This window comes from Talaromyces marneffei, chromosome 3 (assembly GCF_009556855.1).
Source record: "Talaromyces marneffei chromosome 3, complete sequence".
Taxonomy (NCBI): Eukaryota; Fungi; Ascomycota; class Eurotiomycetes; order Eurotiales; family Trichocomaceae; genus Talaromyces; species Talaromyces marneffei.
Window position 1 is genome coordinate 3,168,836 of NC_072350.1, and position 27,164 is coordinate 3,195,999.

Genomic DNA, 27,164 nt, shown 5'->3' on the forward strand with positions numbered 1-27,164 from the left:
TCTACTACATACAACTTTGAAGCTTAGTTCTATGCACATCTGCCAGTAGGCCAGAACTTCTCTGGTTTTTAGTGAGATCGCTTAGATAGATTCAAAATATAGATCGAAACTCTAAATACGGACTATGTAGCAATACTACTGTAGTAGGCATAGGTCCACTCCAGTGGCCATTGACCTTTTATATGCTACACGTGCTCGTTGATCTGTATACCCCGCTTTTATACATGCATCTTCTCAGAAATCCGGAGCTGATTAGAACGAGATGAGAGACGAAAACGGGAGAAAGCATATGTCCCATATGGAGTTAGAGGGCTCAGGATGAAATCAAAATTTGGTAACACCATCTACAAATCGTTTTGTGCGAGATAAAGATGAGTGCTATATTGAGTATTAGATGTACAATTAATCATCGTGTCTATCTATAACGCCTGCTGAGGAACAAAAAGTTGGAATATGCAAACAATCACGCAAGTATCATCACGGTAATGTAGAACCTTAAACCCTAAACCCCTGTAAAACAATCCCCTGTAAAACTTGCAAACAAGCAGCCGTATCACTGATTAGAAACCGATACACCATTGGTTTGCTCCGAGTTAGTCTGGTCCAAAGATATTTGCTCCTTATCCCTAGACTTGGGAGCACCAATTGGCCACTTCAGGCCAATATACTCCAACTTCTCCAGCGGCACAGGCTTCCCATCCTGCAATGTCTCGGGTGTTAGCCACTTAGTAAGAGCGGCGCCGATCAACATGAAAGCACTAAAGACGATAATCCCATACCCAAACTCGTTCGAGTCACCGTATGGGCCCAATTTAGATAGGGAAGCAAACACCTGCACAATCACGGCGGCCGCTTTGCCTGCTGCAGCAGAAATGCCATGGGCAGTGCAACGTAATTGAGTTGGGAATAGCTCCGACGGAATAATGTAGGTCGTGAAATTTGGTCCAATTTGGAAAAAGATCATGGAAATGACATATAGGAAAACCACGAGTGGTGTTCGAGACGGCGCGGAAAGGAATCGGAACACCAAACCGACGACGATGAAAAGGACGAACACGATCAGGAAGCCTGCAAGTTGTAGTGTGCGTGGCGAGAAACGGCCCACGAGGAAAATCATGCATCCACCTCCAATAATTGACCCAGTGGAGACAATTACGAGCGAATGCCAGGATTCCGTCATGAGGTTGGTGTAAACGTCTTGCGGGGTATCGGAGGCGGTGTCGAAAACCTTGGAGACAACTTGGTATGAATTGGGGCCCATGACATAGAAAGCAAAATCGAAACAGAACCATGTTAGAGATGTGCCTAGAAGCACAACCCAGTAGCCCTTTGTCCAGAGATAGTCGGTCAAGCCGGCGCTATAAATGGCCCAGACATTTCGGTTTTCGATATCGGCCTCATCGCTCTCGGAGGAAGAACTCTCATGTGACGGTTGACGGCTAAGCATGGTTGGACTCAAGGCTGACGAGGGAGGTCGGTCATGTGCGAAAGAGCCTTCGTGGTTGCCGGTAAAAGATGGATTATGAATTTCGCCAGCAGCTGTAAGGTATTGGGCAGCGTTTACATGATGGTTACCTGCCTCATCAACGATGGTCGGAGATGTGCCGCGAAACATCTGTGATCCGGGACTTGAAACCCAGCTCCTTCTATTAGTCATTTGCTCTCCTGCCAAGTGATCATCATGTTCTTGCATGACATGCTCATCAAACTCAGGAACATCTTGCTCATGATGCATCTCCATATCGGGGATATTATCAAATATTTCAGCTGGGGTAGGCGATGACATGGTAGGCAAGTCCATATCATTAACATCCTCCATAGCTTCATCCGGTCGATTCAAAACCTCAATCGTATATCGAGGGCTTTCCGGAATACTGAACCGAAGAAAGATAGCCAATGCCGCCGGTATTGTACCAAAGCCAATAATCCATCTCCATACGCTATCCAGTGCACGCAGACATTCGTCATTCACGCATGTCTCATGACCATCTGTGCTGAGCTGCGTAAGATGGGGCCTATATGCCGCCAGTGCAACAATGGATACAAGCGTTGCAAGCAAGTAACCCACTGGCTGCATGAAGAAGACAGTCGCCAACATTCTACTCCGGCTCGCTGTAGGCGCAAACTCAGAGGTAATCACGGCGCTCAAAGGGTAATCGCCACCGATTCCCACGCCGAGGAGGACTCTCCATGATATAAGCCATCCCAGTAAATTCATTGACCCCGCCGCGCCTGGAGAAGACATTGTAATTCCGACAGTCGAGACAATGATTATGAGGAGCTCAAGACCGTACATGGACTTTCGACCAAAGACGTCTGCGAAGACTCCGAACCCCAGTTGACCGATGAAAGTTCCAACGAGAGTTGCGGCGCTTAGTGATGCTTGTATGTTGGCAGGCATGTTGTTGTTCCAGTATACATGGTTGATCATGGGAATTGTTAGGGAGGCGGCGTAGATCTGTCGCATGACAAGCAAGGTGTTAGGTATTGCACTTCAAACTTGGGAGCAATCGAAAGGGTATTACATCATAACCATCGGCCAAAAAGCCAATGCCAGCGACGAATACCACTAGCCATTGAAAATGTGTTCGATCGAGAGCATCGAGAACGCGCCGCCTTCGAAGTCTTAGATCCTGTTGCGAGAAATCAGTGTTAAGTGAGAATCAAATGGAGGCGAACATCCAGTGATAAGCGTACTGTGATATGATCAAAATTGACCGTACGATTTTTGACGTGTAAAGTAAAAGGATTCTTCATTATGCCGGCTGTCTGACTAGACGTAGGTAGATAGTGCTGCAATGCAATTGATCATACGCCGTTGTTGTACTGAGCCCCTTCAGGTACCGCGTGTTGTACCTTCAATCATGAAAGCCATTTATCCCCGTGATGAGCGATCTCATGGGCAATTATAGCTCGCTCTTAAATAAATAAGACAAGAAAAAAACCCGAGTCTGCCCTCAATTTCGTCTTGAGAGGCTCAAAACCATGTGCTATTTTCCTTGCATGATAATAGGCCAACTCGTTGTCCAACTACCAGGCAGGGCAGCCAGCACTTGTCTCCCAAGAGTCTAGGCATGCTTGACAAGAGCCTAGCTCATCCCTTTTGGAAAAAGTAAACGAAGTGATTGAGGCTGAGCGAGGCACATTTCTCTTATTCGACGCGCTTTGCACTAATAGGTAAGTATACTACGAGTTCATATACTTGTGTATTGGTACTGTAACGGGTTTTCTATTACCGTATTGATTATATTAGGGCTAAGCTAAGTCAACTACTAAACTCAACGATGCATGAGGAAAATTCCCCGATTTTAGTTTGTTTACCGGTTAACGTGATTAGATAGTTTCTGCTTGAGCTTCTAGCATCAATATTGCAGGGGGGGTTGTTTTGTCACTTTGCTTACGTTGCTTTTTGCTACGGAGACGTTAGAAGCACCCTGCTCCGCCTCACTACTTGAGAATGGCAAGAGTCAACAGTATAGATCATAATTCTATTAAAAGAGTCATGGATACTATCTAAATTTACACTTTATTCATCTATTGATAGAAGATAGTTGAGTTTGGTACACCCGTAGATTCCGTCGTCCCAGGTATTGGTCCCCCTAAACACCGCATACAATTAGTCATAAGTCGTGACATGCATCAAGTTCGTAGACTGATTTTCCAATAATCCCATCGAATATCTTTCAAAATGCTAGAACGTGTAAAATGAAGTGGTATAGTATTAAACGAAATAAGAAACAGGGGTTGCTGGCAAAAAAACTCGCTTGATGCGACTCATTGAGATAAGAATTCATTCGAAAACATGCTAAGATCTGTCGATGTTTGTTAATAAATAGAAGTATAAGAACAATCGAGACAGGTAGACAGCTTGACTAACCAGGTTTGTTTTCAAACTCGATCTTGAGATCCTTCAGATGATGACTATTATCCTGGAGTTTGAGGTCCAACGAAGTCTTGCTCTGCTTGGCTTGGTGAACTTCTCGGGCTTGACTCGATGTCAGTACATGTCAAGTAGACAAGGGTCAAGAGAAGAGAACATACCAAGAACAGGATGATATCGTCCTTTCGTCTTTTCGCATGTTGGGTAAAAAAGTAGGGACTTCGTATCACCTTTTCTCCAGAGTCGAAGTCTTTGACTTTCGCTTAGGGTTTTGCCAGATGATGATATCTTTCTGATATTGATCGTCAAAAGTAGCTCTTGACCATAGACTAGGCTCTCAAATTTATTCAAAGCTATCGAGTCCAATTGTTAGTTGAAGTATGGTGTTTCGTAGAAGAAGTGGATAACGAACACTTTTCTTCCTTGAAGAAGAATTGAACTTCCTCATCTTTCGGCTCTGTGTCAATTGGGCCTATAAAGTATGCCTGGAATCCTTCATTGACATCGTCGCGCTCTCCAGATGGCTCGACTTGAGGAACAGGACGTTTTTTCTTTGTAGAAACTAGGGAAACTTATGAGCGATCTTTCCTAAAAGCCGCTTGAGCCCAAGACTTACGTTTAATAAAAACCAAGGGATCGTTTGTATCCTGCCTCCGTATGTGAAGACCATAGACCTGGCCATTCGAATCATAGCCTCCATGTATACTACATGGTAATGGCTTGCGGGAAGTTTTCGTACAACTGGATATGACTATGTTAGCATATTGCTTTCCACGTAACTACAAGTATGTTTCGTACCATTTCACCCAACCATCAAACTGAATGACCTGCCAAAGTAAAACTGCAGAATTGACTGAGACTTCCGACGAGGACATGCTAAAGGTACGTGATTGACGTGGTGAGTGCGTAGTCGGTACAGTGGACGGTGCGACTGATTCAGACGATGACGAAGGACTTATAACTGGCCTATGTATCGAATGGACGGATAGAGTGCGACTTTTCATAAGAGACCTGGGAGAGATAGGTGGCCGATGGTGTTCGACCATACCCTCGGAGAATGAAGAAGAAGGATGAACATATTTGTTGACGACATGGCCACTTTCGACGAATCCTTCGGTGAGACCGGAACTCTCTTCGCGCACTGGAGCGAGTGCTGGCGGTAGCATTTCAGCAAATCCACTGTCGTGTGTATCAACTCTCTGTATTGGTCGTAACGGCGGGGTTCCCATGGTATGATGAGGCGTCAGCATGCGGTTGAGTGCAATCTGATGAGACACCGACCCCGTACGTCGTTGTGCCGTTGAACTAGCTGTTCTCTCCGCCGCATTTAGAACTCTTCTGCTTATAATCTCGAGGTGGTCGAGGATATCGTTCCATTCTTCTAGGTTGTCGTCATTATTAGGCCGCTTCGTCTCCATTAGGGCTAATCGCTTTTGCTCGTTGAGAGCTTTGAAGATTGCTTCGTAGTCCTCAGAATCTGTTTCATCTTGGCGTTGTTGGTGTTCTTGTATACGTGGTGACCTTTGGACATAGTCTGGTGATCCTATGGCAGAGAGACGTCGGACCGAGTGCATATCCTTGACCATAGCCTCCATATCGGACAAGCGCTTGTTGAGTTTAATATCTTCTTTCGTCCGTCGATTACTAAACATTTTAGTTGTCAGTTAAAAGATGGTCCAAAACTATTTCTTAGGGATAGGCCTACCGTTCCAGAATCTGGAGATAAAGCACCAATGTCTGTCGATGTCGCGCAAGTCTGCGCTGCAGCACCTGTAGCTCCTGGTCACCACCCAACGTCGTATATATAACCGCCTGTTTAATCTTTAATCCTGCATCTTTCGCATTGTCCAACAACTCTTTCCCTTTCGAAAACGACGCTTTGCGCTTGAGACCAGCGTACTTGGTGAGGTAAATATTACAAGCCTCGATGGTCTTCTTCATCTCCTTCATATCGAAAAATGCGATATTCCGGCTCTCCTTGACAACATCGTGCAAGTGCAAGAGCACCGCTGAGAATTCTTCAAGATCATTTTGCAGGCCGCTGAGTTGTAGTGATGCGCCGGTTAGTCCCGCACGACAGGTGTCGACAATCTTGTAGCAGGTTACTACAAGCGTGAAGATGTCGCCGGCAGACCAACCAAAACTCATCGAGACGATTTGATTTATGTCGTATCAGGTAAATAAGCTAGTGTGTGTGACGGTGTTGGAAGTGTCGCCGCACGTCTCTAGACATGCGAGAGACACGTGCGCCGAAATTGCGCAGTGAAGATCGTTCTTATAGTTGCAACGTGCTGGGGTAGATTATTGAGGACCGAACGAAGTATATAAAAACAAAATATATAAATAAAAATCACATACTCAAGGGACCTCAGGCATCAAATTTGGGCGGAATGCCCGGGTGTGTAAGGGATGAATAGGTAGGTTGAACTGCAGAGGTGGGCATCTGTGATAGATCTCAACCCGATGAAATGTACCCTGGTGACCTAGAGCCTTAGGCTAATAGAAAGAGCACTTATATAAAAAGGCGCTAGACTCGGAAGTAAGAAAAGTATATCCTCGTCTCCTACTGGTCTTAATCACTGGGCGCATATGTTCGTATGTGTCAGAGGGCCATTCACTGTCAAGACTCTCCTGACCAGACCGTTGCCCCTTTCGGTGGATTTTTTTAACATAATTCGACGGTCGGGATCTCCCAGAACAAGCCGATGAACTTGAGAACTTTGTTCCTCAAAGAAGGAATGTTGTAAGTCTAGTTTGAAAGTCATGAGGCGGCTCGCGTACAATCATACGTAACTCTTGTACTCCGTACCTACAAGATTTAAAAAATGACCCTATCAGCCACCGCACAGGGCATCAGCAATACCCTGTAGAATCAAAGTGGAATCATAGCCATGTGTACGGAGAATATGGATTTGTTATTGACCACATGGTATTGAAAGCGCGCTTTGATACTAATACATGTATATACCATACATGCGCGTATTGTTAGACCATACGATACAATATGAAACTTATATCAAGGCTGAAGATATTATTGGCTCACGGAGATAAAAACGAGCCTCCGACGTATCTGTCACGTAGCAAATACGGCCTAGCCCTAACTTCTCAAGTTCCTGAGCTAACGACGAGCCTATCGGAACGGTGATTAGCATCACGTTTCTGAGCTACTGGTTGACAACTCGGTCTACACAAGCGCGGAGAGCCAGCAATTTCATGCCGAATCACTACTTGTATTACAGAGTACTTTTTACTGCGGCTGAATGAATTGAATGCGTGTTTTTACGCGGCGCCGAGTCAAAACTATTGTCCGTAACTTACAAGAGCCAACCCCCAGACAAGTCAAATGGGCGAAACTTGACAGAGCGAGCTTGAAATCGATTCGGTGGATACACAATTCATTGAAGTTTCGTGATCAATACACTGTCCTGTACGTACTCCATATACTCCATATACTCTGTAGACAACGTGAGCCTGGAATATGGAGAATAAAATGGATTCCCTCTTCGCTGTATGTGCCTCAAGTAAGTAAGGCCACGAAACTTAACTACGAGGCAAGATGGAGATATTATTGAGGGATTTCCCTTTTAGACTCCGATTAAATGTCTGCACCATATAACCCTCAGCAACCTCTTGACGCCTTTACTGAAGCTCATCAGAAGCCCATTGGGGCTCATCTACCTACTACGAGTAGTTACAGAGGAGACAATGACCTGATGCATTTCAACCAATCAGATAGCTCCCTCTTCCTAGTCCTTTTTAGCATGTTGAAGCTTGGCGTTAAGTCTTAATTCTTAATCTAGTATATTTGTTAGCGGATAGCTAAACTTGCTCCCATAGCAACTTATGGAGCTGTAACTAACGACAGTTGTCTCAAATAAATACTACGTATGTAGTTAACCAACAACAAGGTTGCGCGTGCTCGAAATGAGTACACTCGTTGTCGCTCATTCTCGCACGTGGCCGTGATGGGTGTCTGCCTCAGGCACCAACAACGGACCTCCCCGCGATGACTCCGATGACTCAACCTCCGGTATCGTCGCCGCAAATGCTTGGAAGAATCTTATCCAGGAACAACGAACAACACGGAGCCTCTCTCGCATCTCTCGACAACTTCTTATGCCAGCTGTGATTGAACGAATATTTCAATTGGTGAATTACGAGCGACTATACATCAATTGACCAACCCAATTGCCAATCGCAAGATTTTTTTGGGCCGCCGATAAATTCTGACCCCGCGCATTTTGCGCCTGATTGAAATCTTGCATTTTCCTTTTAAACGCCTCAAACAACACAACATGGATTTGGTCAATCAGTAAGTCTCAGCACCCACAAAAAGAAAAGGAGCTATTCGAGCCATAAATAATGTCTAACAATTTCCCATTCAGCCTCGAAGGACGGCTATTATTTGCCGTGCCCAAAAGTCAGCTACCCCCCCTCAAACGCCATAGTATACAAATGATCAATTTCTAACCCACATTTGATGTTCGGTAGAGGGCCGCCTCCAACAAGCAACCCTGGACCTCCTCTCCGGCTCCGACATCCAATTCCGCCGCGAAACCCGCCTTGACATCGCCCTCGTCAAAAACCTCCCCATCGCACTCATCTTCCTGCCTGCAGCCGACATCCCAACCTTCGTGGGTGAAGGACGCGTCGATCTCGGTATTACGGGACGTGACCAAGTCGGCGAACACGACGCAGCTCTCCCTGAAGGCGAAGAATCCGGCGTCGCCGAAATTTTGGACCTCGGTTTCGGAGGATGTAAATTGCAAGTCCAGGTTCCTGAGAAGGGAGCTATCACAGAGGCGAAACAGCTGGTTGGCAAGAATGTGGTGACTAGTTTTACGGCCTTGTCGACGCAGTTTTTTGCGGGGCTTGAGGGTGTGAGCAGTCGGGGACAGGCGTTGAAGACCAAGATTAAGTACGTGGGTGGTAGTGTGGAGGCTGCTTGTGCGTTGGGTGTTGCTGATGGCATTGTCGATTTGGTTGGTATGTTTTACTTTTTTTTGCCCCCTGGGATTGCGGTGAAACGGGGCTGATAAGAACAGAATCCGGCGAGACCATGAAGGCAGCTGGCCTCAAGGCCATTGATACCGTTGTCCAGAGCAACGCTGTCCTGATCAAATCCAAGAACACCAAGAACGAGCTTGTAGAATTGATTTCCAGCCGTATTCGCGGTGTCATCGGTACGTTTCTTCCCCCATTTCCGGTGAGTTTATGTACTGACGATTTGCAGACGCACAAAAATACGTCCTGTGCCAATACAATATTCCCCGCCTCCAACTCGCGGCCGCCACAAAAATTACTCCCGGCAAGCGTGCACCGACCGTCACGGCGCTTGAGGAAGCGGAGTGGGTTGCTGTTAGTGCTATGGTTGAGAAGAAGAAGATTGCCACTGTGATGGATGAGTTGAGCACTGTGGGAGCTACCGACATTTTGGTTATGAAGATCGAGAATACACGGTCTGCTTCAGTCTAGACCGGAAATGTGTGAAAAAAAGAATTACTAGATACTTTACGAACGATTGTCGATTTATAAAAAAAAATAGACAAAACGATATAGATGAAATGGATATGCATCAATTTGACCGAAATCGAGGCATTCGTATATCTAACAATTCTTTATATTCATACAATTCTAGACTTAAATGGTACCAGTACCTAGGTAGCCAAAACATACCCCCCATCAACCACAACCGTCTGCCCATTCAGATACTGATTGGTCGCCGCAAACCTCCCCATATCCCCATCATTCCCCGGTCTTTGGGCAGGCACTTTTTCTTCGTATTTCTCCTTTGCCAACTCACTCTTCTGCATCTTATCACTCCCTTGCGCGGTCATTTCCGACGGAAACACTCCCGGCGCAATATTATTAACCCTAATCTTGAGCCCAGAAGTATAAATCTCATGAGCAAGCATCTTGGTTAAATGGATGGCCGCAGCTTTGGATGCATTTGTACGCAAAATGGTGTTGAGAGGCTTTGACGATGCCCGAGATGGAGGTGATGTTGATCACTGTACTGCTGAAACCTGGGATTTTGTCGGTGGCGTTTTGTAGTAGAGGCAGGGAAGCGGACGTTATGAAGAATAATTGCGCCGCGTTTGTGCGGTATACGCTCTCCCAGTCTTCGATTGTGGCGGCGTTGTTGTTGAAAAATGTCTCCTTGAGAGCCTCGGGGTGTTTGCGCTCGGTATCCTGGCGCGCTGAGCCGGAAATACCGGCGTTGTTGATCAGGATGTATAGATGGTGTTCTTTGTTCTTGAAGGCAGAAACTAAACGCTCAATGTCAGATTTTTTGGATACGTCTGCAACGATAGGGATGATTTGCCCTTCGCTGCGGCTGCCGGTGGAGTAGAGCTCAGCGACGCGCTGCAGTTTTCCTTCAGTGCGTCTGACGATGTACACTTTTGCGCCGTTGACGGTGAGGGATTGGATGGCCATCAGGCCTATTCCTGAGCCGCCGTTGGTGACGAGTGCGACTATCCAATCATCAGTCTCTGCAACAAAAATATTGCGCAGGGGAAAGGGATGTACTCTTGCCCTTGACATTGAACAAATTCTCAAGCTTGAATTGCACATTGTTGGTTACCGCTCCCGTTTTTGCGGATGATGATACTAATCTTTTTGATTGAATACCAGGGATGGTGTTCCGTTTGAATTGACAGGCGTTGAAGGAATGGTATCGTCGACTCAAAACCGGAGATGCGATCTGCGCTCGTTGCAGGATCTTATATGTCCTCGTAGGTAGAAACAGCCTATGGCGCGTCGGAGTGTAAAAGACTGATAACATTTTCAACTAAATCCTCAATCTCCTGGTGCGTTTATATGCTTGGCCAGACTGGAAGAAGGCAGACGTCAATCGTCTTGATATAGTTAACTATGTGTTTACTGATTCATTGTTGTATGTTGACTATGGACCATGGTGGATTGGCGTGATAATTCGCGAATGGGAGACATTCTTTTTTGGGCTGCTGGGAGTATTTCTATGCATATTAGACAGTAGTATTTTTATTCCGAGGATGAAGATATGATGTACCATCAGTATGACGTTTTAGGGCTAGCCAGGTCATGTGGGACTTGCTTACTGAACGCTCATCTAAGAGTGCCAGTAGCTAACTAGACATCATAATTCCCATTATTGGAAGACCTCTCTGTAACTGACTCGCTACGGGGCGGAGAGTCTAGACCATCTCGTGGTGACGGTCGATCAGACACAAACTGCATGTAAATCGCATGACCAATCATAAACTCCTATATTTCCTATATATATACAAAAATATGGTTAAAGAGACCATCACAGCTTGGCTGCGTTGTTGCTGTTTGGAATAGCCTCTGAAAAAGGAACAACTTCTACCATCGTCTTGCCCGTGTTGGCTCCCGCATACATATCCACCAACCCCTGCGGGCAAGCCTCAAGACCACCTTTGATAATGTAGTACTTTCGCTTGATTTTGCCGTCGAGCAACCATTGCTTCAGATCGGCTATAGCAGCGGGGAATTGCTTGCGGTAGTCTAGATAGATGAATCCTTTCATCATGACTCGTTGGCCCTATTAACAGTTAGTACGAAATCACTCATCAGACATATAAAAGGGGGACGTACAATCAACATCATAATATTCTTCGGCCCCTCCGGCTTCGCCGCCGAATATTGACTGATATGCCCACAAATCGCAAACCGTGCATCTTTGGCGGCCAGCCCCAAACAAGCATCGAGAATCTCTCCTCCAACATTATCAAAATAAACATCAATGTATTCCGGGCACGCTGCATGCAGCTGCTTCTTCCAATCGTTATCCTTGTAATTGATCGCAACATCAAAGCCCAGCTCTTCCGTCAAGAATCGACACTTGTCCGCGCTACCCGCTAATCCAATGATACGTTTTGCGCCCTTGATCTTCGCAATTTGTCCGACAATCATACCCGTTGCGCCGGCCGCGCCGGAGATGACGACCGTATCACCAGCGCGCAACTGACTGACTTCCAACAACCCAAAATAAGCTGTAAGACCGACCGTACCTAGAACTGTCATGGAGTCCAAGGGCGAACATCCAGGCGGCACATTCGCTCTCTGGCTTGCAGCCTCTTTTGCACTCAACAAGGCATACTCCTGCCACCCGGTAAGAGCAATTAACCACTCGCCCTTTTTAAACTGAGACGTAAGCGACGAGCCTACGTCGACGATTTGTGCGACTGCTAAACTGCGCATTACGTCGCCGAGCTCGACGGGGGCAATGTACGATCGTTTGGCGGTTAGCCATTGACGCATTGCAGGGTCGAGTGAGAGGTAGTGATTGCGGACGAGGACTTTGTCGGATGGGATGGGGAGGGGGATTGTGTTTTGGCGGAGGCTGAATGTGCCATTTTCGCTGCGTAGGTCGGGGTTGATAGCTGGAGCGGGGGTTTTGCTATAGAGGATCTGTTTGTTTGCGAGGGCCATTTTGAATTATCGATCGATGATTATATTATGGATTGAATGTAGGGAAACGCAGGTAGAGGAAGGTGCGTCGGTCATATTTTTAGGAGTAGAGTCCATCCGGCTAAGCAGATAAGATTAGCGACAGGAACCTCGGCATATTGATAGTGATTGTTAAGTTCGAATGATACGTGCATAGGGAAGGATTGTGGGACAAGAAATACATATATGTAGTTAGTTCGTCGGACTGAGACTTGGGTAAGGAGAATGTAGATAATCGGGGATGTTACCCCATTGAGGCGCTCGTGCGCCGGGGATGCCGAGACTGGACCACCATTGGCTGCCGGGCTTATTAGTCATGTTGCTGAGTCATTTCCTCATAACATAACTAACTAACTAGTTAACTATCGACAACGTCTATCACGGCGTCGTAAAGACCTGCACAACAGGACACAGGATAAGAGTCTGCTTCGATCCCAATATGGCAAGTTTGCGCAACGACTAGGTATGAGATGATGGTCTGTCGATCAGGACAGTATGGATTGCGGTAGAGGGATCAGCCAAAGGAATAAGACGACAGCAGCAAGGTCATGCCAGTGACGTCAAAAGTCAATGTCGAGGCAGACTAGTCCAGAATGATAGAAAAGTAATATGGACGCCATGGTGTATATTGAATCTCGATTCCGCATAGTGCAAATCCATTCTAACCATTCTCAGAGATATCCACTGATTGTTCATGGAAGTAATTGTTGGATTGATTGAATCTACCAGATAGGGACATACATCATACCCACATCATGGCAGCATCCTCGTCCGCAAACGACCGCATACTTTCAACCACAACAACCTCAAGCACCAGAATACATCGCAAATTTAACTTCATGCCGAACATGTCCCGCCAGAAGCTCCGCAGGACCGCATCAATCAGATATTCGCCAACAAACTCGACCCTAGGGCAGATAGTGACCTAAACAAGTGCGCTCAATAACTACGCACTGGGTACAGACACCACAACAAACTCTCCTCGCAGCGCAATCTCATACGCCACAAACCCGCAATCCAACAATACTTTGAGCTTTACGAGTCCAATCTCAATCAATCCACTCGTAAACAGTAAAACCGGTGAAATGACCACAAAACCCACAAATGGTGACGGTGCCGGCCGGCGAAACGTCGACACTACTACTACGAGTGGAGGAGAAAACCCGAACCCTGGCCAGACACACTCATCAAGATTCAAACCAACCTCATCCTCCAAACCCAGCACTAGCGGCGGCGTAGTCGGCGGCTCGTCAACGGGTGCACCCGCCATGCCGCCACTGGTCCCATCTCCAACGGAGTACAATCGTGAGCTGGGGAGCTACAACCCTTCTTCGGGAACGGGATATATACCTAGCCACCGACAGCAGCAGCAAGAAGCTACGCAGCCGGCCACTGTGCCTACAGCAGCGGCGACGAGTGAGGCGTCTGGAAGTAAAGGTGTCGGAGGCAGGATTAAAGGTGCCGTTGCTGGTATTCACGTATGTCCTTTCCCTTCCGCTATATATTTTCTGAGTCAGACTGATAGTTGTAGGGCGTCGGAGAATCAATCCGAGGAACATTCAATGCGACAGTTGATCGTGCATTCAACGAGCCAGAGGGTGTAGCCAAGAACGAAGCTATTGGACGCGAAGGTGAATATGAGGTAAAATCAGGCCGGTTTGCGCCTTCGACGAAACAGCGAGAGGGACTCAACACTGAGAACCGGACTTAGCTTTTGTTGTCAAGAATGAATATTGTGTGCCGCGCTTAGCTGTATTCTTACGACGTTATCATTGTTTGTTCTTGTACATCATAATGAAATTGGTTTGCCAACCTGACGCCGATAGCTTCATAAGAAAGGGTATCATCCCTCCGTACGTAACCATAAGTAAACACCCTCCATGCATGCATCCAGCGTGGGTAGGAAGGTAGATCAAATCAACCGAACATCAACCTCCCTTTCCCCACCCATCCCCTTTCTCACATCAACCACAATCCCACAATCCAACAACACCTTCTTGACATCCTCCATTTCCACCAACTCAGGCTTGGAGGCGAGATCGTCCAGGATTACCTTCAGCTCTGTCTTCGCTTCTTGCGCCGCCACGGACTTTACGTCTGCATTTTGGTTTGCATTTTTGACGGAGTCTGCGTCAGGATTCACATCCGCCGCAAGAACAACAGCGTAGTACTGCAAAAGACGCTTAATCTTGACTATGGTGTCGACATAGGTCTGTTTGTAGAGCGCGGATACTTCTTTGATTGATGCATGCTGCTGCTGGGTGTGGTTGTTTATGTCTCGAGTGTCTTCGTCGTCGAAAGTCCATGGGAGGTCGTTGGAGGCTTTGCGCTTAAGCGAAGATTTCTGTTTTGGAGCGTGTTAGCTAGGAGGAAAATCTCAAGGCCTTAGGAAGTGGAGTACCTGTTGGGCTCGAGTTGACATTTTTGTAGCCTGGGGAGGGATTCGAGTTGATGTGTACGATAGACTATCTCGCTCTACTCACTGGAAGAAAAGAAGTTGTAGCTGATGAAGATGATTGAGCCAAGATGACAGGATAGAAAGAGAGTGGGTGAGGTAAAGCAGAGGGAAAGAGGAAGGGGTTGCCCGGGCATCAATACGGAGGGAGTTATGAATGCCATTGTGGTGTCTACTGTGCCTGCGTTATTGTCTTTGTCTACACGCACTACATCCATGCAAACATACATATCAACCCTCCTGGAGAACAATAGAGAATAAACACGTCTCGTCTATTTTGCTCCCCAAACAAGCTACCTTCCTAATTCGGCAATCCTCCAGCACTGGCAAAGTGTCCAGGCATGACGTCATCCACATCATTGACCACTGCTTCCCTTTTTCCCTTCTCTTCCTCCAGCGGTCAATTCGATTCCACTCATGAAGCATGATGGAATTGATTTTATACATTCGATCTCTGGCGCCAAATGAGAGCACATCCAGCCGTCAATGCATCATGGCGTCATATCTTAAACCCATCTGCCGCCAAGATAGTATGAGCAACTAAGCTTTTTAGTGTCTGTAACCGACATCATCTTAGTCAGGTCAGTGACTCGTTATATAATCAGAGTAATCATCTTTCGTGGTTCGACCGTATATCATCCTTCTTTTCTTGATATATATGTATATATCTCTCTCTCGCATCGCCGTATCCTGTGTCCGACTACCGAAAAGCACGAATACAATTGAGTTGTAATACTTATCATCCGGCTCAGCGCGGAATGGCGGGGATCCGCTATCTAGGCTGTGCTTACTCTTGAGGCGTCCAGCATCCAATCTGAGGTCGGCTTTGAATCAGCTGCAACAATTTTTTTCTTTGTTCTCTTTCTTTCTTTCTTTTTTTTTTTTTTTTTTTTTTTTTCCTTCGGTGTTGTTTTTCTCTGCGTACGATTGTTTGTACATTGACAAGTATCTTTTTTTCGATTTGTGTGTTTACTTTTTTTATTGTTATTGTATATTGTCGCAATTGCCAGTGCCTCGACGAGAATACCGGCATCGCTCGTCTATATGGCTTTTGTGTATTCCCACATGCACGTTTTTGTTCCATTGGATATACGCAGTCGCCGTCGCAATCGGCGGGGGTAATCATTAAACCATGGAGGCGCAATATACACCAGAAACAACAATATATAGCGAAAAACCGCCCGTTGAACATACTTCCCTGCTCGCATCAAGGTTACACAAAATGTCTACCCAGTCGGACATTACACCGGCAGAGAGCGGCGGGGAGCAGCAATCCGGGAAGCTGTCGGAATCTTCTAGCGAAGGGGTGATTAGTAGCAGCGACGAAATCGAAAATGATAACGAAGTTGATAATAACGATGCGGACGAGGATCAGGTCAATGAAGTGCTGGGTGTTAGTATAAGTCAAGTCCAGAGCCGAATGAAAGCGCGCCAGACACCTGCAGAAGAAAAAAGTCGTGCGATTGAGAGCTCGGGAGGTTATTTTGATCTGATACCAGACGAAAGTGGCGGCGCGCAGGGTCAGCCGCAGTTATTCGAGGAGCCGGAATCTATTGAGGAGCCATCGTTGGCAGCACAAGGGGGCGATGAGAGGAAGAAACTCGAAAAGAGTGCGCCGAAAAGCAATCGACATTCGTTTACGAGATCAATGCTCATGTCGAGTCTGTCCGGGAGGAGGCGCGCGTTATCTGGTGATTCGGGTTATGGGATCAATCTGAGGAAGTTGCTGCCGGATTTTAGCTTGACGCCGAGTCGGCAGAGTTCGTCGTCTACGAAATTCAATTTTACTGATTCTACGCTCCGGTCGAGGTCGTCTAGTTCTCCTCAAGAAGGAAGCCCGCATGGACGGCGGGACGACAGTAGCTCCAGCAACATAGGCTCCAAATCGTCCAGTACAATCCACTCTAATAATGACGACGGGCTAGCGGCATTGGATACATTGCAGAATACGAGAACACATTCGTATCAGCAATATCTAATGACGAAGAAACGACCTCCATTAAGTGTGAGACACTCGTTGTCCGATGAAAGTTTATACGTGAGGAGTCTTTCGCGGGTGTCGACATTGGAACATAGACCGCATTACGAGAATGTCCATGCACAGGTCAACAGTCGATACAAAGCGATCAAGGATAGTCTACAGGATTCAAGCAGCCGAATTTTCAGCATGCCGAGTTTCAATCTTCCAGATTTCAAACATGAGTGGCATCCAGGCCGTTTCTTGGGAGATTACCAGCGAAAGGATGGCGTACCAGCGGGAGATTCTAGGATTAATGGCGTGGCAGAAGTCAACAGCAATGAACCAAATGTGAATGGCAACAAACCCAACACTCGAACAAATACAATCTACCCCTTCCTCGACAAAGCAGCCTCCCATATCACTGGTGACGTCGTCGTCATGGGCGGCTATAGAGGCTCAATCCTCCGGTCCGCTAAACCACCTCATCGACAGCTCTGGGTTCCCATGAAAGTCGGCCTGAACATCCGCAAAGTCGATCTCGAAGTTGGTTTATCTCCTGAAGACGAAGAACGCATGGAAGAGACCATCATTGCGCGAGAAGTCTTGTCGCATATCGGTCCCGTAGATATCTGCCGACGTTTATTACAACGACTGAGCAAACATGAAAAATCCCGTAATGGCGATATCCGTGTTTGGGATTACGGATATGATTGGCGTTTGAGTCCGCATTTGCTCTCAAAACGATTGATAAAGTTTCTAGAGGGGTTACCGTGTAATGCGCCTGGGATTCCTCCAGAAAAAAGAGGCGCATATGTGATTGCGCATAGTCTGGGTGGATTGATTACCAGACATGCCGTCAATCAACGACCTGAATTGTTTGCTGGGGTGGTGTATGCGGGCACTCCGCAGCATTGCGTGAATATTCTCGGACCATTACGGAACGGGGACGAGGTACTCTTAAGTTCCAAGGTGCTCACTGCCCAGGTCAATTTTACGATTCGCACGAGTTATGCGTTGCTTCCGGATAATGGGAGGTGTTTTATCGACAAGGACACCAAAGAGGACTATCTGGTGGACTTTTTTGATGTGAATTCGTGGGACAAATATGCCTTGTCGCCGTGTATTACGGCGCCGTTGCCGCCCGCAGCGAACGAAACCAATAACAGAAAAGGGATTATGGAGAATCTACCGAGTTCGCTGAGCACGCTTCCAAGAATCGGATTAGGGAAGAAGAGGCTTTCCATGAAACTTAGCAAGTCGAATTCCGTCTCATCTTACGGCGCACCGCGCGCATCACGCGAGACAGATCAACGCGAGAACGCACCCAGCGGAAGCGAAAACGAAGAAACCCCCATACCGGTAGAGTCCAAGTCAAAGGGTGGCGCCGCAGCCATTGCCAGCGGAACTGCCGGCGGAATTCTAGGTCCAAACACAGCCAAACCACCACCCGAGACAAACACAAACCAAGTAACAACAGGCAGCAGCAGTATCCCCTCCAACATGAACACCAGTTGCAGCAGCGCGGCAGCAACTACGAGCACAATCCCGCGGGAAGAAGCACTCGCGTACCTCGACCGCACGCTCAAGGAAGTAAAACAATTCCGACAGGAACTCGCCTTCAACGAAGCACATCAAAAAGCGAATAAATACCCTCCCTTTGCAGTGATGTATTCCAAGGCTTTGCCAACCGTCTACGGTGCGCGAGTCGCATCACGCGACGATATCAAGCGAACCGATGCATACGATGACCTTGCCTTTGCGGCAGGTGATGGCGTCTGTTTGGCGTCGGCAGCTATGTTGCCGCATGGGTACAGAGTGATTAAGCATGGGCTTGTGAGGAGTGAGCGCGGACACGTGGGACTGTTAGGTGATTTGGAGGGAGTTGGGCAGTGCTTGTTGGCGTTAGTAAGGGGGAGGGAGGCTGGTGTTGGCATCAACCTTGAAAAGTGATGATATTAATTAAGTTGATGGGATGGTACATAGATGAATACCCCTGTATATACGAAGAAATATAGATATGACGATTATTATGATAAATTAGACATATGACAATATATGACCGCTTGCTGGACTTTTTCAAAGAGAAACAAAAAAAAGGGGGGGGAACATTTGACGCACTTCAGGGTTCAAGCAGGATCAATCTGAATAGCCCTAACCTTCCTAATCCGGCCCTTGAGAAACAACTCCGTCCCCGTCGCCTCAACCTCCTTGATCGCCTGCCCATTCTTCAACAACCACTCTCTACTACTTCTCCCATCTTTCTCTTCCAACCTTCGCACAACAACTTTACTGGGCCATATTTTTGCCATCTGGCTAGTCCCTTTCTCGATGAACTTGGTAAACCTGCGGTCCTTGACGGATTCGTGTATCCACTCATTCGTATATCCGGCGTTATCATTCCCATCCACGTACTCCAACGGCGTTCGATTACATTTTCCAAACACAAATGCCTCCACATACTGCGCAAACGAGTAAACCTCCTCTTCCCCTAGACTCGTTGCCCAGGGAATGATAGCAGTATCTTCCAACTGTCGCGCGGGGTTGTGAAACAAATACTCCAAATCGAATTCGAGTTGTTTATCCTTGCTCGCATGCGAAATCATCCACGCAAGCGAGATATCCGACAACCTCGGATCCTCCTCGCCTCCTCCGACGTCTGCATGCGCACCCGAGAACCAAACCTGAAGTAACTCCTGATCCTCCACTTTGACGGGCGTATGCCACAACGTCGGTGAAAACGCCTTGCGTCGTTCATCAAGCGACAACGCATGAAACGCATATCTCACATCCGGCGACAAAATCGTGTTGGGTAACTCAAACTTCTCTCCAAATATCTTGGATGTAAACTTGAAATCGTGGAAAGCCACTGTATCGAATACGCCAATTACCCGGATTGTGAATCGGGGTAGACGCTCGCGAAAGCCGAGCTGGAGACGCATTTTGTCGTCATAGGCCAGTTTCTTCTTTTTGTAGTAGTCGTTGTAGATGATGGGAAAATTGTCCATTCCGCGAGGCGTTAGGAGGCCCATGTCAGCGACTAAACCGGCCACCGCGCGCGCAGTGTATGCGCCGCGCGAAAACCCAAAAAAGAATAATTCATCGCCTGGTTCGTAGTTCTCAGCCAAAAATGCGTAGGCGGCGCGGACATTGGCACTTAGACCGACGCCAGTCAATCCTTTCATCCTCGTCAATAAAACTATCTCAAAGCTTTTAAGAGGGTGGTGTAGCGGGCAGGCATACCGCCGAGATACTGATCCAAAACACCGGTCCCAACACCTTTTTGGTAATATGTGATTTGGGGGATGATTGTTCGAACACCACTTTGGATCACTTCGGCATGTGGTTTTATGGCCCGCGCGATCCGGGTTATGTTGCTAAGCGGGTTGTTAATTTCTTCGCTGTTACCGTCTTCCCATGTTCCTATACGTACATTGTTAGATGCGAATCCAATGATGTTGAGAACTTGGGGGGGGGGGGGGAAGGAATACCATCGCAACAGACAATTAGGCGTTTGTGTAAGGATACTTTTACTCCGGATGTGCTTCCCATTTTTGTGTCTTTCAGTGTTATAGATTAGTTATGTCTGTCCAGCTTCGGGGTTTTGTTCTTTTTCAGTGCTGGTGTTTATATCTCACAACACCAGAAATGCATACAAAAGCACGGACGAGAACAAAATAAAGTCTCCACGATGGCAGGAGTCAGCTTATTTAAGGTCCGAGTATCCATCGTATGGAGCATTGACTAGCTAACTAACCCACGCACAAGCCATCTCATCCGTGCGGGCCTTGCGGAGAATACCGTACTCCATCGTTCATGCTTGATCGTGGCGCATCACAGCGTCCAAAATAGGCGATCATCCTTAATTCCTTTTGATTTCCTCCCTCAAAAAGTGTCAAGAAGGTTACGGTGTCAGCTGATCGGCAATCGCTGGTGAAAATTCCCAACCAAGTGATTGGTCCGGTGGTCAGGCAAGTCAATGCGTGGCAGTCGTGGCTAAAACAGATTCAGCTGAAAGTCGCAGCCCTTATGTACTACGGAGTACACTTTAGAGATGCTAAGATATGATGAGTCCGAGAGTAGCTAGCCGAGAGCCATGTGGAGATTTCTAGGGGATGCAGCTGGTCCACTACGGCATGCCCCGTGGACTATGGGGTGTTTGCTATTTAGTGAATGGTCGGTGGGACTGTGTGAAGAACTATTATTATTTGTCGACCAGCATGAACGCCTCCTCGGGTAGATCGATTGGAAATGGAGAAGTTGGGTTAGCTTCTCAAGATTAGAAATTGAAGAACGTGCTGCTAGGTACGATTTGATTTGTATGAGTACGTGCTGTGTACCCATGCAGCTATATGCAAAGAAATCGGACATGTGGAATTTTCCCAGTTAAGTTGCTAACTAGCGTAGTTACTTTTGTAAATATGACATAACTAATCGGAGTACAGCTGGGATAAATATCAAAGCAGTCTGATGTTTAAATACGATAGATATATTCAGCCAGCTGAAGAACAAAAATGGGTTAAAAGTCTTGGACAAAGTCTCGGGAGCCTCGAAATACCATTTCATTGATTAGGTGGTGTTCAGTACGTTTGGCGCTGGCTGTTTATAACAGTTGAGGTATATGCGACATTTACAGGCTGAATAAACGGTGACCTGAATTTGCAAATCCCGGCTGTTACCAATGTTGTTGTACTTTTTTTTTCTCATACTTGGTACAAATTACAAGGCTCTTGCAATGGTTCATGATCTAACTAACTAGTTATCGCTCGCTCTGCAGGCTGCTGTCTCATTAATGATATTTAGGGTTTAGGGTTATATAAGGGTTAGGGTATGAACTGATTTACATCGAGCAATCATAGGTAGGAACATGCCATTGGACACTTGGACAATCACTGGGGTAGTTTAAATTGAAAGATTATATACATAATCTAGAATCCCAAGAATTGATAATAAACAACAAAGATTAATGATAACGTTAGGTAGCAGTCTGCTTTATTAGATTGCGGCGCTGCTGCTGGGTGTTACCGTTTCATAACATTTTTCGAAGGAAAGTGAGCTCCCCTCTCCTCATATTTCTAGACACCAAACTCATTCCTCTTCAGAATTGTTTGTTTTACTTAATCAATAAATCGACTCCTGCCCTTCTAAAGAATGGAGCAGATACGTTTTCTTGCTGTGAATACTCTTGTTTGGCTTGGTTGGTTTCAGTCCTCAGCTCAGCGCTCTACAAACACAGCTACCTCATTATCAATCCCAGGAGTAATCCCTGGGGGGTCGAATCTAAAGCTCTCCCCTGAATCTCGCAATACAGATGTGTTTCAAATCGAACAACTCATAATTGATCCGACACCCCCACTCGTGTAAGACTCTCACCTTCCTAAATCACTCGATTCAGCCTGACACTGCCATTTTAGAGAAGAAAATCTTGACATCTACATTTATGGTAGGTTCTACGGAAAGTGCATTAACGAAATCTACTAACTTCCCTAGGAACCTTTCTTGCAGACATCTCAGATGATCCAATTTGGAATTGGTATGCTCGCGACTTACGCGACAACTCAACCAATAACCCAGGGCTGAGTGGCACGCTTCCGTTCTGTGGTATAAAGGAAACCATTGAGCAGCCAGACCCAAACCGAGAGAAGAAATGTCCACCTGAGAAAGGGTTCACCTTAATCAGTCTTCATTATTATGTACCCTGGTTTGTAGGTGAAGTACGTTAACCATTTCTCTTCTATGTTTGTATATATCAATTTAACGAAACAGGCAAATTTAACTGTGAAATTTGATGCAATGACGAAGGAAGGAGAGAGAATTTATTGTCTAGATGGAGAATTCGAGCTCAAGTACCCAGAAGGAAAGTCAGCTTGATAGTGTACCTTCCACCGGATCTAGGTTTTTGAGTAGTCAAGAATTGTAACCACTCAAACATATCTGAAGTTCAGTAAAAAAAAATTAAAAAAAAATAAAAAAAAAATAAACAAGCCGGTAATCTCTCGCCAACAAGGTTAGAACCGTACATAGTCCGAACATAACTGGCGATCCACCAGTCTCGTACAACCAATTCATTAAATACCTAGCGTCCATGGACCGTACTGAATGGACGGCGCTTTGGGAAGTTGAAATAAAGCGGTCGCCATCTCCGCCCGTATTATCCTATGAATTCACAAATGACCCTGGATGGCGATGCCAGTCTCAGCCGCAGCCTAGTGTCGGATATCACCATTGCGACACTACCGGTAGTGCAAACCACATGGGTCATCTTGAGGCTTGAAATGTTCTCAACGCTAATGCGTGCTTTCATGAGATACCAAGAGTATCGCCATGCCCAATTTGAATAAAGTCATCCACCGTGATCTTTTTGTCTTATCGAGCCTCATTGCGATATTTCGGGAAAGTGAAAGGTATGCTATATCCCCCCGCCCCCCCAACAATACTCCATACATTAATCCAAATAGTCCAGCACGCACTAACTAATTTCCTTTTATGTCAAGGTCCAAATAGCCGATGTACTACGCTGGATGGCTGGGATCTGGCATCAATGGGGAACCCGGAAACGGGACCATTTACTGACGACCAAAAAAGAGCCCGGTTACCAAGTTTCTAGCTAAAGGAAGTTATATTTTCTCATGTTATACATAAATTTCTGATGTGAACTTGAGGATCAATGAATCTAGATATATAAAATGTTCCAATTGCCATAGCGGGCAGGTGGACCCTCCATCTTTACCTTAAATAGACATCCGTACCTACTGTAGCCACAGTGGGGCTGCGGAAAATTTCCTTTTACATCGAAGCCGCACACGTCGATCCATCATATCATCAACTCCAGATATCAGCAAACAACGTAATCATCAAGGGTTTTCCGTATATACATATGGATCTATGGTCTGCTGACGTATCTCAATGAAATTCATATCACACAATGCGGAGACCATCTCCCACAAACGCAAGCATGCCCGGCGCGCTTGCGAGCAATGCCGAAGGGGTAAAAGACGTTGCACTCACACGCTGAGCCTTGATCCTCATGCGATTGAAGTTGCCGAGACTGCTAGTCGTCCAAGATCGGCAATCCGTGGACAACAGGAAAATTTAGAGTATGACTCTGAGCAAGGACACGGTCTAGCGATATACTCTGGTACCCCAGAAAATGCCAAGTCCATTCCACGCTCAAGGCACTCAATCGGTGAGCTGCTTGAAGCAGCACAATACAGTAATCAGGAGGGCCATCACGACTCTAGTTTACGCGCTTCCAGGACGTTCATTGGCCACCTGAATCCAGAGACTGTTTTCCGTTCTGCTACTAGTCCTGGAACGACTACACGAGGACAATCTAGTCAGAATAGTGTAGGGACATGGCTTGTCGACAGTCTCGGATCCACTGGACGCGAATCAGAGAATCTTACCACTATGCCGAACAGCATATTCTATAATCCAAGCCCAGCAACTCAGAAAATGCTGACATCTCTGTTTGAGACGGAATTTCTTGCTGTACTACCGCCAACGCCGTACCTCTCTCAGTTGCTATCATTCTATGTGGAGGAAATTCATCCTATATTGCCGCTCATTGATATCAAATCTTTTCAAGGGGATATTGACCGCAACTCCAAGGTCTTGCTTTCACAGGCTATGTGTCTACTTGCTTCAATGAATCCCCAGTGCAAGTCGCTGTTGTACCTGCCAGATGAGAACGAGCCACTTGCACCTCGAATATTCGGCCGCCGTATCTTCTGTGCTATGCGCTGTGCTATTGACTTCGGTGCAGTAACTAACAGAATGGTGCTAATCCAGGCACTAGGTTCATTATCCCTATTCACTGAAGGTCCAGAAGGCCCCGAAATTGCATCGCAGCTCTGTGCTAAGATGATACAACTTGTCCAAACACTTGGTCTTCATATACAGAGAGGGTCCACTTATGAAGAGGAGTATGAAGTGACATGCTTTTGTTGCGCGTGGGCGTTGGATCGACTCAATGCAGCAATTCATGGGCGGTCAGTTCTTATGCATGAGAGAGACATAGGAATTGACGTCGACAAATGCTTTGAAAGCCAAAAGCCTGCGTTCAGGTTGTTTTTATCAATTATTTCTCAATTAGATCAAGTCATTGATTTATATCGGCCACATGCAATGTCGAAAGGTGATGCAATTGAGTTGAATCATCCACAGTTTGACGATATGGTCGTTTCCGCTCAATGTACCAATCTAAATGCCAGACTACTCAGTAAGTCCAGATGCTACAAGCTGTGGGATACTTGCACTAATCATATCACAGGTACGATTGAAGTATTTTACTATGCAGTTGCCATACTTTCATGCCGAAGTACACACAAACCCTCAAACAATCATGTCCGACAGATTTATGCCGCCTCCAAGATCAATTCTATTCTTGAGCAAGACATTCAGAATCACAACAGCCTACTTATCTTTCTCCCATTTATTCCATACGCAGTCTCGCTATCACTTAGCATATCATACAATCAGATGCGTCATACCAAAGTAGCAATGTATCGGTCACGTGCACGGGAAGAGCTACAGTCTACTTGCGACTTGTTAGAGAGGTTGGGTACACATTTCTATGTTGCTTCTGCTATGGCTAGCATGGGCAAAGCGACGGTGGCAGAATTGGACCGAGTTTCTGAGAATGTGCTTCGAGAAAAGAATTCCGATGACCCTTCTCACGACTCTCAACGGCGGATGGGGACTCATCCTCGTAACGACCAACTTGTCGCTGCTAGTGTACCAGAGGGCCCTGACAACTTAGAAACCACGAACTATGATCTGCCTTCTACTGTGAATGAATTCAGCATTTCTGACATTGATGTGTTCGATATGTTTGATCCTAACTTTGGGCTTGAGAATGTCGATGCTGTTTTTCAAAACAACCTTGATCTGTCCATGCCTATGTATCTTCCGTTCTATGCTCCAAGATCTCAATACGGCCAGATGGATGAAAACTTTTCTTGAAGATTTTTCATTTGGGAAGGATTCTAAATATCAGCTGAGTAGGGCCTCAAACTCCCGTTTGAACTTATTCGCCTTCTCTAGGTGCTCGACTATAACCTCCGCAGTTTTGCGTGCTCCAGGCTCCCCCATGAAGAAGAAATGATTCCCCGGGATCATATACGAAATCTGGCTCGGCAATGAATGCACCATATCAATCAACTTATTCCAATTCCCCTTCTCGACAATCTTAGCCATATCATATCTCTCTATCTCGTGCATCAATTTTCGTGTGAGCAAAAAACTCCAGGTTGCCTGGTCAGTTATAACGTGACGAGCATCTAGCGGACTGGTACCCCCCAAAGTGGCAATCATGGGACAATACTCAGCCTGATGTACAATTGCGTCTTCGGTTGATGTCCAATAATCTTTGAGGAATTGCCGACTTTCGGTGTCATAGCGGTAATTTGATCCCGTCAGGCTCACCGGTGTAGATCCAGTATATTTTCGGAGATAGACGTCTTCGGGGACGATGGTTTTCCCATTATTCCATTGCTCATTTTGATTTTGGACTTGCCGAGCGAACATCTTGTATATACCTGTCGCAGTTAAGTACCCAGCTGCTGTATTGGTTACTCCTAGCGGTGGTGGCCGTGAACCATGAATGCCGGGAGTAGCTGCAAGAGACACGAACAGGGCCACCTCAATCCCCAGCGAATGTGCATGAGCACTGTATGGAATTACAATTCTACCACCCATGCTCCATCCGACAAGCACAACCTGCTTGGACAGACTATGTTTCTCAATGATCTTGTGCCTGACCTCAGCGGCTTGCTTTCCCCAGTCACTGATGCGAAAATTAGGTGCAGTAGCTGGGAGAATTTCAGGTTCACTTTCAATCGGGTACGAAATCGCTAGAAGGCCATGACCGTGACTGTTTAGCCAATGTACCAAAAAAGTCCTTTTCTTGGTAACCTTCGTGTCCACCATAGGCGACTCGAGCATTGTGTCCACCGCCGGGGATGAATACAACCAAGGGTTTATTGGGATCAGCTGGGAGGTAGTTATAAAGAGTTGGAAATCCAGCTGCTTCGTCCAGCTGTTCTCCGGTGTATAATTTTGGGGTTGATTCGGTCATTTTCAGTGAAAGTGTTGGCGATGATAAAACAATATCCGGATTTTCAGAATTTTTACTTAATTGACCGGTAGGCTTGGGCGAATTTGACTTCTCTATATGCAATTAAAGTAGAGATGAAATATTGCACATACACTGGCAGTACTCGACATGTCGATAGTATTTCTCGTATACTCCGCAATCGATTAACCGAGAAAACGATGACGCTAATCACCTTTACGGCAAACCTAGGTACGTACCAGTCTACTGAGTGGTCGGCCGTATATCCATCCAATCATGCTCGTTGCGATTTCTGTCTCTTATTTTACCTTAGCATATCCCAGTTATGAGCTCGTTGATTTTG

At 46.4% G+C, this 27,164-nt stretch overlaps 11 protein-coding genes across 11 annotated transcripts; 4 read left to right on the forward strand and 7 right to left on the reverse strand.

The window, feature by feature from the left end:
* Window positions 1-553: 553 nt before the first annotated feature.
* Window positions 554-2,757, reverse strand: EYB26_004878 (uncharacterized protein; the record flags this gene model as incomplete). Its single annotated transcript, XM_054264169.1, has 3 exons — window positions 554-2,458; window positions 2,526-2,633; window positions 2,698-2,757. The coding sequence occupies 3 exons, from the start codon at window positions 2,755-2,757 to the stop codon at window positions 554-556; spliced, it is 2,073 nt and encodes a 690-aa protein (XP_054120144.1).
* A 1,017-nt stretch (window positions 2,758-3,774) lies between these two features.
* Window positions 3,775-6,028, reverse strand: EYB26_004879 (uncharacterized protein; the record flags this gene model as incomplete). Its single annotated transcript, XM_054264170.1, has 7 exons — window positions 3,775-3,812; window positions 3,878-3,985; window positions 4,042-4,233; window positions 4,293-4,442; window positions 4,497-4,621; window positions 4,679-5,524; window positions 5,586-6,028. 7 exons carry the CDS (start codon window positions 6,026-6,028, stop codon window positions 3,775-3,777), a joined length of 1,902 nt encoding a protein of 633 aa, XP_054120145.1.
* A 2,147-nt stretch (window positions 6,029-8,175) lies between these two features.
* Window positions 8,176-9,355, forward strand: EYB26_004880 (uncharacterized protein; the record flags this gene model as incomplete). The annotated part of the gene is made up of 5 exons (XM_054264171.1): window positions 8,176-8,192; window positions 8,266-8,300; window positions 8,372-8,866; window positions 8,926-9,063; window positions 9,114-9,355. 5 exons carry the CDS (start codon window positions 8,176-8,178, stop codon window positions 9,353-9,355), a joined length of 927 nt encoding a protein of 308 aa, XP_054120146.1.
* A 426-nt stretch (window positions 9,356-9,781) lies between these two features.
* Window positions 9,782-10,667, reverse strand: EYB26_004881 (uncharacterized protein; the record flags this gene model as incomplete). Its single annotated transcript, XM_054264172.1, has 2 exons — window positions 9,782-10,356; window positions 10,412-10,667. 2 exons carry the CDS (start codon window positions 10,665-10,667, stop codon window positions 9,782-9,784), a joined length of 831 nt encoding a protein of 276 aa, XP_054120147.1.
* Window positions 10,668-11,171: 504 nt separating this feature from the next.
* EYB26_004882 (uncharacterized protein) lies at window positions 11,172-12,316 on the reverse strand (the record flags this gene model as incomplete). The annotated part of the gene is made up of 2 exons (XM_054264173.1): window positions 11,172-11,426; window positions 11,480-12,316. 2 exons carry the CDS (start codon window positions 12,314-12,316, stop codon window positions 11,172-11,174), a joined length of 1,092 nt encoding a protein of 363 aa, XP_054120148.1.
* A 1,103-nt stretch (window positions 12,317-13,419) lies between these two features.
* Window positions 13,420-14,045, forward strand: EYB26_004883 (uncharacterized protein; the record flags this gene model as incomplete). Its single annotated transcript, XM_054264174.1, has 2 exons — window positions 13,420-13,812; window positions 13,866-14,045. The coding sequence occupies 2 exons, from the start codon at window positions 13,420-13,422 to the stop codon at window positions 14,043-14,045; spliced, it is 573 nt and encodes a 190-aa protein (XP_054120149.1).
* A 201-nt stretch (window positions 14,046-14,246) lies between these two features.
* On the reverse strand, window positions 14,247-14,756 carry EYB26_004884 (uncharacterized protein; the record flags this gene model as incomplete). The annotated part of the gene is made up of 2 exons (XM_054264175.1): window positions 14,247-14,678; window positions 14,736-14,756. 2 exons carry the CDS (start codon window positions 14,754-14,756, stop codon window positions 14,247-14,249), a joined length of 453 nt encoding a protein of 150 aa, XP_054120150.1.
* Window positions 14,757-16,011: 1,255 nt separating this feature from the next.
* Window positions 16,012-18,699, forward strand: EYB26_004885 (uncharacterized protein; the record flags this gene model as incomplete). Its single annotated transcript, XM_054264176.1, has 1 exon — window positions 16,012-18,699. The coding sequence occupies one exon, from the start codon at window positions 16,012-16,014 to the stop codon at window positions 18,697-18,699; it is 2,688 nt and encodes an 895-aa protein (XP_054120151.1).
* A 176-nt stretch (window positions 18,700-18,875) lies between these two features.
* EYB26_004886 (uncharacterized protein) lies at window positions 18,876-20,298 on the reverse strand (the record flags this gene model as incomplete). Its single annotated transcript, XM_054264177.1, has 3 exons — window positions 18,876-19,924; window positions 19,990-20,169; window positions 20,238-20,298. 3 exons carry the CDS (start codon window positions 20,296-20,298, stop codon window positions 18,876-18,878), a joined length of 1,290 nt encoding a protein of 429 aa, XP_054120152.1.
* Window positions 20,299-23,652: 3,354 nt separating this feature from the next.
* EYB26_004887 (uncharacterized protein) lies at window positions 23,653-25,710 on the forward strand (the record flags this gene model as incomplete). Its single annotated transcript, XM_054264178.1, has 2 exons — window positions 23,653-24,967; window positions 25,019-25,710. The coding sequence occupies 2 exons, from the start codon at window positions 23,653-23,655 to the stop codon at window positions 25,708-25,710; spliced, it is 2,007 nt and encodes a 668-aa protein (XP_054120153.1).
* Window positions 25,711-25,740: 30 nt separating this feature from the next.
* Window positions 25,741-26,824, reverse strand: EYB26_004888 (uncharacterized protein; the record flags this gene model as incomplete). Its single annotated transcript, XM_054264179.1, has 2 exons — window positions 25,741-26,558; window positions 26,638-26,824. The coding sequence occupies 2 exons, from the start codon at window positions 26,822-26,824 to the stop codon at window positions 25,741-25,743; spliced, it is 1,005 nt and encodes a 334-aa protein (XP_054120154.1).
* Window positions 26,825-27,164: the final 340 nt, after the last annotated feature.